The sequence below is a fragment of the Sinocyclocheilus grahami genome, unplaced genomic scaffold (assembly GCF_001515645.1).
Source record: "Sinocyclocheilus grahami isolate Dianchi unplaced genomic scaffold, SAMN03320097.WGS_v1.1 scaffold870.1, whole genome shotgun sequence".
In the NCBI taxonomy this organism is placed as follows: domain Eukaryota; kingdom Metazoa; phylum Chordata; class Actinopteri; order Cypriniformes; family Cyprinidae; genus Sinocyclocheilus; species Sinocyclocheilus grahami.
This window is the reverse complement of record NW_015506049.1, coordinates 192,282-206,273: the sequence shown is the minus strand read 5'-3', so window position 1 is coordinate 206,273 and position 13,992 is coordinate 192,282. Positions and strand designations below refer to the sequence as shown.

Sequence of the window (13,992 nt, the reverse complement as noted above, 5' to 3'; positions counted from 1 at the left end):
CCTGTCAAAAGTTTTGAATAATCAAAATTTGCTTATGTTTTAAAAGAAGTTTCTTATGCTCACCAAGTGTGCATTTATTTCATCAGAAATACACTAAAAATAGCCATATTGTGAAATATTATTACATTTTAAACAACATTTTTCAGTTTTATTCTGTTATAAAATGTCATTTCTATGAAGGCAAAGCTGAATTTCAGCATAATTTCTACAGTCTTCAGTGTCCCATGATCCTTCAGAAATCATTCTAATATGCTGAAATGGTGCTCAGTCGATATGAATTATTATTAGTTCTTAAATATCAATAACAGTTCTTATCCATTTTGAAAGCTGCTTAGTATTTTTGTGAAAACTGTGATACATTCTTTGATGAATAGAAAGTTCAAAAGAACAGGATTTATTTGAAACAGAAAGCTTTTGTAACATAAATTACAAATGTCTTTACTGTCACTTTTGATCAGTTTAATGTGTCCTTGCTGCATAAAAATATGAAGCAACTGTTTTCCACATAGATAATAATGATACATAATAATGTTTCGTAAGCAGCAAATCAACATATTAGCCAAACACTGGAAAAAACAGTATGATGTTTTATATTTTTTTCACGCTTTCACAATTTCTTCAGAGACAGATCAGCGCTCTGCACGTCTCAGTGAAATAGTAGCAATTGCTTGTATCAACACAGTATAAACGGTCCAGAATGCACAGGACGTTTACACTAGTGGGTAGAGCTGTTGCATCCAGCTCTCCGTTGCAGTCCTTGCTGCAGTTTTAAATCTGCCCAGAGCTGGCGGATGAGACAGACAGAGCGAGGCGAGAAAGAAAGAAATACTCCCTGTTGATCTGCTTTTGTTTGCCGTCTCTACGGAGACAGCGGTCCGAAAGGGTCGCATTCTCCTACTCTTGGGTGGGTGGAGAATGACAATGAATCAAAGAACTGTGTGTGTCAGTGTGTGTACAGAGCTCCTTAGCATTGCCACACACACACACACACACACATGGCAGAGCAGCAGTCAGTGCCCCGGCATAAGCGGCTGGGCGTAGGGCGTCCCAGCGGGGAGCTCACAGGAGCTTCAGTGTGGTAATCAGGCGCACTAATTAGATTAGAGGCCGGCTTGTGTACCGCGTGCGGCTCGTGTTCCAGCACACTGGCCGCGGACACTGAAAACCAGCGGGACACCTGGCAAATCTATGGGCCTCTTCCTCTTTTTAAATTAATTTCTCTCCCACTCTCAATCAGGAGAGAAATCACTCACCTTCTAGCTCTTTTCTTTCTCTCTTTGTCTTCACGTTGTCATGATGGAGAATAAAAGGGGTCTCATCCTATTCAGCCGGTCTAATGGAGCTTTGGAGATGGATGGTTGTGTGCCGTGTGGCCTCATGCAAAAGAAGGTTTAACTCGCCAGATTAAACAGGCACTTTAACATATTCTTATTGTATTGTGTATAGCTATTTATTGCTATCACCAATATATATATCAGGATTTGATGTTGCATAGTAAATACATATATAAAGAATCTGGAAACGGTTTTAATCTAACATTAAGATTTAGATTAATTCAAAATTACTGTTCTGTTCAGGAAAAATGTAGAATTTATTTTCATTATTCTTAATCAGTTTTTTGTCTTCACTAGTACATTTCAACTGTCCTGCAGTGTGACAAATTAATTTTTTTATATTTAATATTTCAAAGTAGTCAATCGTTTAATATGGGCTCATAAAGGCAGCATGCATAATAATTATAAAATAATTAACAAAATGTGGTTTTAAGTAATGCTGGATGGATGGCATGTCACACCGCAGGATGTGAAAGTTTCATGTCAGTTGAAATGATTACAATAATCCATGCTGAGAAATGAAAAGAGTTGAATATGAACATTTTATTGCTCAAATTCAACCCAAATTTACTCAATTGTTGCTCTTTCAGAGTTCAAACGTATTGGAGTTCTCAATTATTTCTTCATTTAAGTCTCATTCAGTTTTCATCTAAGGTTAAAATGTTTAATTTAATTTATTTCAGCTTTGTTAACCTAAAATATGTTAAGAGGAATAACAGTAACACCCAAATAATAGAACTGTTCACGTGCTGTAAGAGTAAAGAGCTATAAAATGTATTTTTATAAAAAGATAAAAAAATTAAGATACACAAGCATTTATAAGCATGTAAGCACAAAAAATATTACATTTTATTCAAATTATTAATAAAGATAGCAGCCTTATCATTTTGATTATTCTGGTCTTGAAGGTGACTTTGGAAGAATGTAATGAGAAATGTTTGAGCTCATATTGAAGAATTAGTTTCGTTAATTAAAAAAAATTCAGTCAGGCTTAAATGAAACCTGGGAACTCTATTAAGTCCTGTAAAAGAGCAACATTGAAGTAACTTGGTTGTTTTAATATAGAATGAATTATTCTCATCTGTTATTTTGGCAAATCTGAGACACTGTTGAGATCACTGTCTGAAGCTCCAAATGAGACACGCATCTTAAGTTTACCGGGGTTTTCTCTCAGGAGTCTCCATGTAATCTCATTGCTGACTAGGAGAAACTGTCTATTAAAGAGATCGCCTTTCTCTGTCTGTAACATGGGCAGAAACATACAGAGACGCACAAACAAAACCTTTCATTTGCAGAAGAAAAAAGCTCACTGGGAGTCTTTCTCAATACCTGAACGAATCTGGAAAGTGTTTGCCACCCGCATGGTGTATCTGTGGCTCAGTGCTGCATTCAGACAGGAAATGTGCCCGTTTGGCTGGGTTTGATGAAACCAGTGCCAGTGATCACAGCATTAAAGTGTCACGCAGAGAGAGAGAGAGAGAGAGAGAGAGAGAGAGAGAGAGAGAAAGATTTGATATATTACAGTAACACATTTTCAATATAAGCACTTCTAATATGTGTAACCAGTGATGACATCACTTTTAATATATTTTCAGCAGTAAGCATTTAGGTTGGTTTTCCTTGTGTTTGTTTAAATGTTATACAATATATGCAATGCAATATACACAATGTTATGTGGCTGCTAATGTATTCTGTGTTTTTGCCAGGACGCTGCTACAGTATGTAGATGATAAAGTTTTCCGTGTGGTTACCATGATATTGCAATGTGGTTGCCAGGACGATGCTACAGTATGTGGTTGCTAAGATGTTCTAGGTGGTCGCCAAGACAATGCTTTGTGGTTGCTAATGTATTCTGTGTAGTTGCTATGTAGATGTTGCTAATGTACAGCATTCTGGGTTGTTGCCAGGATGCTGTTATTTGGTTGCTAACATATTCTTTGTGGTTGCCAGGACGTTGCTACATGTGGTTGCTAATGTTTTCTAGGTGGTTGACAAGCAGTGCTGGGTAGATTGCAGTCTGTTACTGATTACAAATTACATGACAAAAACTGTAGTTGGTCTGGATTACACGTTAGGTAATCTAGTCTGACTACTTTTTGATTACTTTTAGATTACTTTTGACCTAACACATTTACCACATGGGATTATTGTGTAAAATCTGTCAATGTGACCATTAACTGACATCAGAGAACAGTGAGCATGCAAATAGGAGATTGCAAATCTCAGGAAGTTATATTTCGGAATCAGTCACATTAACAGTCTAAAAACATTATTACAAAAGCACATTTAGTACACATATAATTCACAAAACTAAAACAAACTTTACCACACTAATGCTGTCAGTTTGGCATGTACAGTATGTGTGAAGTACACTTTAAATGACATGAAGTTTTTTATTTTAATGTGTTTTAAAGACAAAGTCCAAATACATAGCAATACATGGCAAAATGACTCATTGAGTGATAATTCAAATACTAATTAAAACGTGTCCTTTTCTGTGTAATCGCTGACTAGGGCATGGCATATGCAATTATGTAAAAACTGGAGGATTGTCCAAATGCATAGACCTTATGTAGCTCCACCCCTTTTCAGCACTGTGCTCAGTGTCTTCGGAAGTGTAATATAATCTAACTACAAGTACTTAGTTTTTGGAATCTGATTACATAAACAGTTACTATACAGCACTGTTGACAAGACAATGCTATATACAGTATTTGGATATTATATATTTGTGATGATAATTTGATACAAGGTAAAGATTTTAATATTTCAAAGAGTTCATGATTACGATTCACAAAGGTATTAATATTAAGTTTACTTTTGATAGCTTCCTTTAATTGTATGTATTGGTAGCGTGTATTTTCTGGAATATTATATTTCTTTTGGAATCGTTCAGAAGTCATACAATCTTCATTCTTTTTATGAAAATAGTATCATAATTCTAACCCCGGACAAATTATGCGTTGACGTTTAATACGTATGACATTGCTGATAAGTCAAAGCAATTGTTTTCAACTATTCAAAGAAGCTCAACAACACATTTTGAGTCAGTTTTCGGCTCGCTGCCGTCTCCCGCCGAGAAGGAGCGAGATCAGGTCAAGAGCGAGATCCGGAGCAGGATTCTCACGCCAGCCGGCCTCAGATAGCTCATGAGCTCCAAACACATCCGCCATTCTTCTGGCACCTTCTCTGTGGCTGGGATGATAAACAGCAGCCCCCCCTCCTCTCTGGACCACGCTACCCTCCTCACACCCTTCTTTTCTTTTTATCTTTTGTTATTTGGATGGCGAAGCGGGCTCTGGCCCAGAGAAACACAGGCAATGAATGGCAGGCCTGTGGGAGTGCGTTCTCTCAATTTGGGTGCAATTTGCTCACAGCCTCCCCCTTGCTGCTCAATTGGGGCATTCCTTTCAGCGATGGGGGCGATCCTTGCCTCCCTCTCTAAAGAGAGTGTTCACATTCAAGAGCGAAAAGAAAGAGTGCTAGGAAAGAAAGAGCACTTCCTGTGTCATTTTCACACAATGCTGTAATGGCATATTTCTTAAACATGACGTGCTACTGGTTCACGGGTTACTGGCCGCAGGGTGTGTGTGAGTGTTTCAGGGCGGCACAGCCATGCCTCGCCATTACACACCGGGTCTAAATGTGTAATAGAGGTCATTTTTTTCTCCCTCCGGGCGTCCTCCCCGTGTGAAACCACTTCACGTCAAGTACAGATTAGCTCGCAATCTGCGAGTCTGATGATAGTTAGAATGGTGTGACCCGGGGGGGATCTCTGGGTTTGTTAGCAGTTACCACATGGGCTGGACGTTAACATCTGATGCAGGACTTTTTCCATTTGCGCCACAGTTGCAGATACTCAGTGAACTGTGTCCAAAAGACTGAGACCACATTAAAAATCTGGATTAAAAGCTTTAGGATTTTGATGGATTATTCAAATTATTATTATTATTATTATCTGGGACCGCTTCTTTTTAACTTATATATGCGCCCTCTGGGGGATATTATCAGGAAGCACAATGTTTCTTTTCATTTATATGCTGATGATACACAGTTGTACCTCCTGCTAAAAGCTGGTGATTCCATTCAACCATTGCTGGAATGTATCTCAGATATAAAAAAATGGTTATCAAATAACGTTCTCCAACTCAATGGGAACAAAACAGACATTATTGTTTTTGGTCCCCAAAAAAATGAGAATGGATATTATTGAGGAGCTGGGCAATCATTTCCCCTCCATTTCCTCACAGGTTAGAAACCTGGACGTTATCATAGACTCAGAATTATGTTTGTCCAAACAAATCAATTCTGTCGTTAGGAACCGTTTTTATCAATTACGGGTCATCTCCAAACTTAAATCGTTTTTGTCTTTTCAAGATTTGGAGAAGGTTATTCATGCTTTTATTACCTCACGTTTAGATTACTGTAATTCACTGTACTCCGGTCTTCCTCAGTCATCGCTTTCACGCCTCCAGTTGGTACAAAATGCAGCTGCAAGGCTGCTGACTGGGGCAAAGAAATATGACCATGTCACTCCAATTTTAGCTTAGCTTCACTGGCTTGCGGTCGATTTTAGAGTTCAGTTTAAGATTCTGTTGTTTGTTTTTAAAGCTCTTAATAATCAAGCTCCATCTTATCTTAAATATCTTATTATCCCTCTGTCATCTACCAGACATTTAAGATCCGCTGACAGGGCTCTTTTATCTGTCCCCCGTTTCCGTTTGAAAACTAAGGGTGACAGAACCTTTTCAGTCACTGCCCCCCGTCTGTGGAACCAATTGCCTCTAGACTGCCACCTTGCACCTTCCATTACCATTTTTAAATCGAGGTTGAAACCGTATCTGTTCTCCTTAGCATTTTAATTTCACTTCATTGTTGTGCTATTGTGTGTCTTGTTTGCTTCTTTTCTGTGTTTCCTTTTCTCTTTTAATTTTATTTTACATTGTTAAGCACTTTGGATATCTTTGCTATGTTGAAATGTGCTATATAAATAACATTTACTTACTATTATTATGATTATTATTTCAAATTATGATGTTTACATGAAATGCAATAGAGGATATGAGCGCAAATAGATGTGTACATATATTTATATTTATTTTAACATCCTTTTTTTTAAATGTTCAAGATCCCGAATTATTATTATTTTTTTACTTTTAAGGTTAATTAATACAATAGTAAAACAATGAAGTAAAACGAAATAGAATGACATTAATTCAATAATTGTTTTTATAAAAATGTTTAAAAAAAGAGAGAAATAACTAAAAACAGAAGACTTTAGGACAAGTCTCTATCTGCTTTCCACATAATCTCATTGCTGTCTTGGAGAAACAAGTTATTAAAGAGATTTCAGTTGTGTTTTTTTCTTTTTTCTTCTTCTATGGGTGGTACTCAGATAAACGTCTTAAAGTCACACACACACACACACACACTCACAAAAAAAGCTTGAATTTACACACAAAGGATAATGAAGAGAACGGAATGGGTTGGTCTCCATTTTTCCGTTTTATCAGTATTAGAAGATGGAAGGAAAGTGTTTCTATGGCAACTTACATTGTGGTCAAAAAGAGAAGTCATTTAATAATTCAATAATAATTTAAATGAAAGGGTTAGTTCACCCAAAAATGAAAATTCTGTCATTAATTACTCACCCTCATGTCGTTATAAACCCCTAAGACCTCCGTTCATCTTCGGAACACAAATTAAGATATTTTTGATGAATTCTGAGAGCTCTCTGACCCTCCCATAGAAAGTAATGTAATTACCATGATCAAGGTCCAGAAACGTAGCAAGGAGATCGATAAAATAATCCTTGTGACATCAGGGGTTCAACCATAATTTTACGAAGCTACGAGAATACACACACACACACTATAGATGGGGTCTAAAATAATAATCGTATTTAAAATCTGACTTAAAAGTATCCTCATTTTGCTGTTTCCTGCTCTAACATCTTTTAATCTGACCGTTTGTCTCCGCAGCTGTCCAGGTTCACGTGCTAAAAGGAGATAAGGCAGGCGAGTGGTGGAAATTCACTATCAACATCATATCCGTCTATAAGCAGGGTGGACATCGCATTCGCAGAGGAGACCAGCTCCTGTGGGTCCGCGCTAAAGACGTGGCCTGCAAGTGCCCCAGAATTAAACCCGGGAGGAAGTACCTGCTGATGGGCTCTGACAACGACGACTCCCGCGGTCAGAGCGGTGTGGTGGTGGACAAGGGCAGCCTGCTCATCCCGTGGAAGGACCTGTGGGCCCGTCGGCTCAGGAAATTCCAGCAGCGTGACAAGAGGGGCAAGTGTTAGAAAAAAAACATGGAGGAAAAACAGAGAGATTGAAGAACAGGAGAGAAGGAAAGAAAAAAAATAATGACCCGAGCAACGTCGGAGCAGATTGATTGACGAGTGATCAGAACTGTGGTGAAGGACAACCAGTTGTGCAGTTTTGCCTTCCGTTGTTTAGCATTTTTTTTTTCCCCATCAAGATTTTATTTTTTCATATCTTCAATTTTGCAGAATTTGCACCTACTATTAAGTATACATATATGTAAAGTGGTTTATGTGTGATCCTTTCTGGTGTCTCTTTATGATTTCTGTCTTTTTCCACAAAGGATAAAAAAGATACAAGCTACTGAGTCAGTTTATCTATGTGAATATTTTCCTTCAGAAGAAGTGTGTTGGCGGTCGACATTTCAAAGAGCAAACAGTGGGGTCCAAAAGTCTGGGTCACATTGAAAATCTGGATTTAAAAAAGAAATAATAAATTATAAAAAAAATATCAAAACAAAGATGCATTCCATTGACAAAATATTTATGATTCTTCAAATTTGTTATTAAAAATTATATGAGCTGTGGTGCAGTTGACTTGTGATTCAACAGGACCCTGGTTATTGTCCAACCTGGATCATGTCCCAAACCCATTCCCCCACTTTCTAAGCAAAACAAAAATCTAGCGTAGCATTAGTTCTGGCAGGTCACGTTAGCCAAGCTTGCATCAGCTGACTCTCAGCTGATCCCCATCAACCTATCGGAATACGACACCTATCTAAGCATTCATATATAAGGTCCCGCAGTAGTATCAGCAGTTTTCGCATTGCTCAATAGCTAATTACCCTCCTCCATCCCCAGCTCCTCCTCTGTCAGTCAGGATTCAGCCTTCTGATTCTCCTTTGAATCAGACTAATTCTAAAATGTGTACATAACATTATTGAACTTTAACAATATCTGCAATACATTTATGTTGGTTCTGTTCTGTTTACCCTGGGGGGGGTTATCGCTGCTCTCCCTGCTCTCATCCATGCTAGGCTGCATGGATGCGCAGGGAGTTCTTGCCCAGAACGGAACCATACCGCCAATCCAAACTGTATGCTAATTGTCAATCATCTTTGATGATAGTGGTCCTGACAGAAATATAAATAAAATAAAATAAAAATGTTCACTCAAAATGTTATGCTGATAATCAATTTTTTTTTTAAAAGAAACATTTTGTTCTAAATTTTGAAAATGCTAAATAAAAGCACTTTCATTAGCGCTCTCTCAGTCTTTTGGGCCCCATTGTACATTAGAATTTGATTAAAAAGGCAGCATTTGCATATGCGTGAATATGATAGAATCATAAAACAAGATCTGTCAAGCCGATACTTGCCAAAATTACATAAAGCATCCTTTACATTCCTTCCTCTCAGATAGAAAATCTGTTGACAATACCTCACTGTTGCTGTTCAGAAGAATTTGATTGGTTCAAAATGGCATGACATCATAATGACATCATAATGTTTATTTGGTGCCAAAAGCTATGCTGACTTTTGGCCTTTGATACTAACTGTGGTGATCTTTAAAGTGTGAAGTCTACCTTCTGTTCCATAGTTGTAGTCTGAGTTTAGTTATAAATATAGAGTATTATTTTTAACCACTTCATGATTTTTTGAGTTGAAAAAAAAAGTGTATTTTTCATTATGAACAAGAAGTTCCCATTTCACTTTTAATTATAAGAAGTGTAATCTTGTTATATTTCTAAATATTTCTTAGATGCAGTAATAATCAAAACTGTCATCATTAAGAGTGAAAAAAATAAATCCTGAAATGTCCTTCAAGACATCAAGATGACTAGAGTTTGGTAAAATTTTAATGCTCTAGATTCTAAATTCGAGACATCCTGCATGCCATATAAGGTTTAGTGATAAAGTGATGGCGGATATAAGAAAAAAACAATGTACACAAGCCTGAATGGTCTATATTTAGGCTACCAGTGTATGCAAACATAAGGTTACATCCACCAAAATAAATCAGCTAAAATGACTCTTATTATCCAGAGAAACAAACAATGTTCTGTGTTATCACTAATGTGGTACCTTTCTTTCTTCTGGTACTTCACTAAGGTGATATGCTCTACTGTTTTTGTATAGTTGTATAGTTGTTGTTGTTTTTTTTTACGATATCTAGTAGATTATATTCACATGCAATTAACCATTTTTTATGCCATGAACTTGATATTCTGAAAATAAGATTTTTTTTTTTGATTTTCTTTGTTTACATGAGTTGATAGTGTAGTGAGATGGTTGTACTATGTCTGTGTGACAGGTAAATATACACACACACACACACACACACACACACACACACTTTAACATGCAGTCACTGTCCAGCTCTGAAACTCTGACAGTGCCTATGAACTGAAAGTCAATGACTATGGTTTATTAAAACTCACAGATGGTCTAGTTGTTTGGAGACACCCTGACCTCACAAGTAGACTTTGACCAGTTTTCCAGACATTTTGGAAAATGACTTTGAACAGATTTTTTTTTTTTTTTGATGAAGACATTTACAATGTTCATGGTCCTCCTGAATATGATGTTTTACTGTGTACTTTGCAAAAGCTGTGTATTGTCCCGTAATGCATACTAATATATTATGATTCTCATAAATGAACATATTTAATGATACATGAACTCACATGCCTGTGTGTTTATTTTTGGTCCCAAATGTGATCTTTTTATACAAGGTTTAAAAAACAAACAAACAAACTGCAAACTGTATACTACTAATAATATCAAGTCAATCAATTATATTGTGGCACAATCATAAAAATGTCCACAAATAGTAGCAAAATCAATTCTAAGATGCACTTGAATTATTTTATTGTATATATGTACAAATACTTTCGATTTGACACCTTATACACCTGTAATATTGCTCATATGAATGGACAGTTATACTGTAAATACATTAACTATAATTATATAATACTTATATTAATACTACTATATATTAAAAACAATTATTATTATTATTATAGATTAAAATAATTGAATATTGAATTTATTTTCATGATTTATTTATATCATTTTGATTATTTGTCATTTAATTTAAAAGTTATTAATTTAAAATAATTTAAAAATGTAATAATTAAAAAATATTTATTATTATTAACATTTACTTTTTTGTTTAAAATCATAACATTCAAAAGGATGCATAATGTAACCCTGTTTCGTTAAGGCCAGAAATAGACTAATTCAACAGTACAAACTAAATGACTAACAATGCTTGATCAGAAAATACAATATACATTTGTACAAATACAAATTCTGAATAACAATTAAAAATGATACATTGCACAATGCCAAAAGCCAGAATGGTAAGCCAAGTAAAACAACCAAATAACGTCAAGTGCCGCACGGATGGAGGGCCTGTTAAATGCGAAGCAAAGAGTTAGTGTGGACAATAAATGTCACATGCAAGTAAAATACAGTCCTGTTTTTGCGACAAACCCCAGCAGCAGACGTGATAAGCTGCATCATCATTTACTTTGGCTCTCTAGACCTCAATAAAGAGAAGGGCTTCAACACGTAAATGTCAGGGCGTGTATTTTTTAGATTATAAATAACCTAGTGATATATCATACAGGTAAAGCACACCACTGGTAACAGGGTGGCCACTTGGGAGCTCTCATTGAAAACCTCAAATGAAAACCAAGCCATTTTTAAGTTCACCTCCATCAGAAATCTTCTACATGGAGGAACCAAAACACTATGGCCAAGTTGCCTTTTTGTCCATCCATATGAGCAATAATGCAGGTGTATAAAAGTGCAAATGTACTGATCCTTAATAAGGAAGCAAACTATTGGACCAAAATGACAAAATGGTGAAAGTACTGTATGAGAATAGACCACTAAAGAATGGTTGTCAGTATCAGGACAAGCAATATCAGAGGAGACAGTGACATTTTAAACATATGACTAAATGGAAAGTGTAAATGTCCAATAATTGAGGGTGATATTCTCTGGGAAGAACCGGCTAAATGCAAACTCCCCGGCCTGCTCTCAAAACATTTATCTTAGACACACTCCCACCATTGTGTCTCTGTTAACAGCCATCAGGCACCTCCTAAAACAATGGCTTCCGGAATGCCTGCAAGTGTGTGGAGGGCTGGAAAGGTCAAGTTCAGATCACCCCAAGACAGGACAAGTACCAAATGTTCTCAGAGCATCAGTTCGATAGTTACACCTCAGCCATGAGACTGGAAGGATGGACTAATGCAGGGTTTCTCAGCCTCAGCTTCTGAAGGAAATGACTCCATAAGAAACCTCATTTAACTCCTTGAGATCAGTCAACATTGCTCATTTAGATCACTTTCATTCCTGTAAGGCTGTAGGAGAAATGTTTAATTTAGTGTTTGCCATGTTCTATTATGAAGAATCTGTGCCCCTCTCTCTCTCAGTCCACAATTGAGATCTCTTTCAGTCCTAAGGGGCTCCTGGGACCCTGATCTGCAGTATTACCCCTCAGTAAGACCCCTCTCATGCAGGTTTTTGTTTGTTTTTAATTTGGTGTTAATTTGGCTAGTATTTCTTACATGCTTGTACAGGTTATCTATAACTTGCTATTTAACACACACACAAAGTACAGAGGAAAATGAAGAAATTACATTATATGAAATACTAGTTAAATATAATAAAAACATAATAATAATTATGATTACATTTCTTCTTCTTCTCATTATTATTAAGATCTGATCAAAATCTAGTCAAATTATTTCATAATAATATCACGACATAGTTATTTTTGACATTTAAGATTTATCTTTATTACAATAGGACAAATACAATATAAGAAAGACACAAAAGAAATTAACAGTACTTCAATCTTTTAAGGTACAGTCTATTTAACAGTAATAAGAAATACTACAGAAATGAAAAAATTAAAACATTGCATAGTCTTCGGAGGTTTTTAGCCAAGAGCAGTGAGTTATATTATATTTTTCTTTTATTGTTTGTTTAATATTCATGACAGACAGCAGCAGGTATATTAGACTGCTGTCACTTTAAGATTCATTGCACGGATCTAATATATTGACATGTCCAATTTCTTTCCCATCTCTTTAAATCAGTGAGTTCACTGAATCAATAACTGCTGTAATCGAATCAGTCGGATTCAAAAATTAACATTCAGTGCAACTTGTGAGCCACTTCACTCGGTTAATCGACAAGAATCGGCTCGGAAGAATGATTCGTTGGCGAAAGGGACATCGCTATCACACTTCGGAGTAGGTTGTGGTTTCTTCAGAACAAGGATGGCAAGTTTTTAGTAAAAAGTCACATGTTACATTTTGGAATGTAGTGAAGTGTAAGTAAAAGTTTCCCAAAACGAAAATATGGATATAGCACACAGATACTTGACAAAATGTGCTTATAATTACAGTAACAGAGCAAAAATGCTGTACTATCAATAGATTGATGCACTGTTTACATCCAGTTTGCCTCAGAATAAAGAATTCAATATTGTCATAGTATAAATGAATGATTTCTTTACATGACAGAAAAGATTTGTATGCACAGGTACGCAGTAGGGTAATATGGCACGTTTTACATCTTCAATCTATTATTATTTTTATTTACATAATTGTTATTTATTCAGTGATGTCCCAGATTACCCTAATTTACCCCAGCACACAGGCAGAAGAAGGCCACCAACCCTCATTAAACCCCATACAAACATCGCATACAGCCTGTTTAAAAACCAAACCAAACAGCCGCAATGCTGTTCTGGTGTCTTGTCTCGTGAGCATCAGGGTTCACTGTTGCCAGTTTGGAAACAAAGTGATTATACACAGAGCATGTGCACTTCCCAGTTCTCCTTCTCCCACCCCTCTAATTCTCCCTGTCTCTCGCTCTCTCTTCTCCCACATGATTTTCACAGAATGGCCCAAAGCCCTTGAGAATTGCTCTATGAGGAACAAATGCCCAGGCGCCTTAATGGAGTCCAAATCAGACAGGATTCAAAGAGGTGCTCAATATCAAGCGCTTCACCCAGTCACACACACACACACACACACACACCTACACACAAAATAGGGGCCCAAGTGTTTGACACCTACGCCCTTGGCATTTCTCTCTGTCCTTTTCCGTTATTCCTTTCACTCATTCTCTCCATTTCCCCCTCTCTTTCAGCGTTAATTTCTGGCTTACGAGACACAGGCACAAAGCCGCCTCTTATGTGCATACGAGTGGCTGGGATTCCTCACCACGAACAGGAATGTGAGGTTGGGTTGCTTTTATCTCATTAACATTTCCATACAGGATTAAGGCACTTGGCCCTCAGGACCTGTATGTTATATATGTCAGCCATTCTCTGGGATACATAGGTATGCTCTCGCCGACTGCA

The 13,992-nt window shown here is 36.7% G+C and overlaps 1 protein-coding gene across 1 annotated transcript in view; it reads left to right on the top strand.

Annotated features, from left to right (window-relative positions):
- LOC107563365 (netrin-1-like) overlaps positions 1–7,850 on the top strand; it is a 60,949-nt gene extending 53,099 nt beyond the window's left edge. The window contains exon 7 of the mRNA XM_016248225.1: positions 7,316–7,850. Coding sequence (XP_016103711.1) covers positions 7,316–7,638 — 323 coding nt within the window. The 3' untranslated portion in view covers positions 7,639–7,850. The remainder of the gene's footprint in view (positions 1–7,315) is intronic.
- Positions 7,851–13,992: the final 6,142 nt, after the last annotated feature.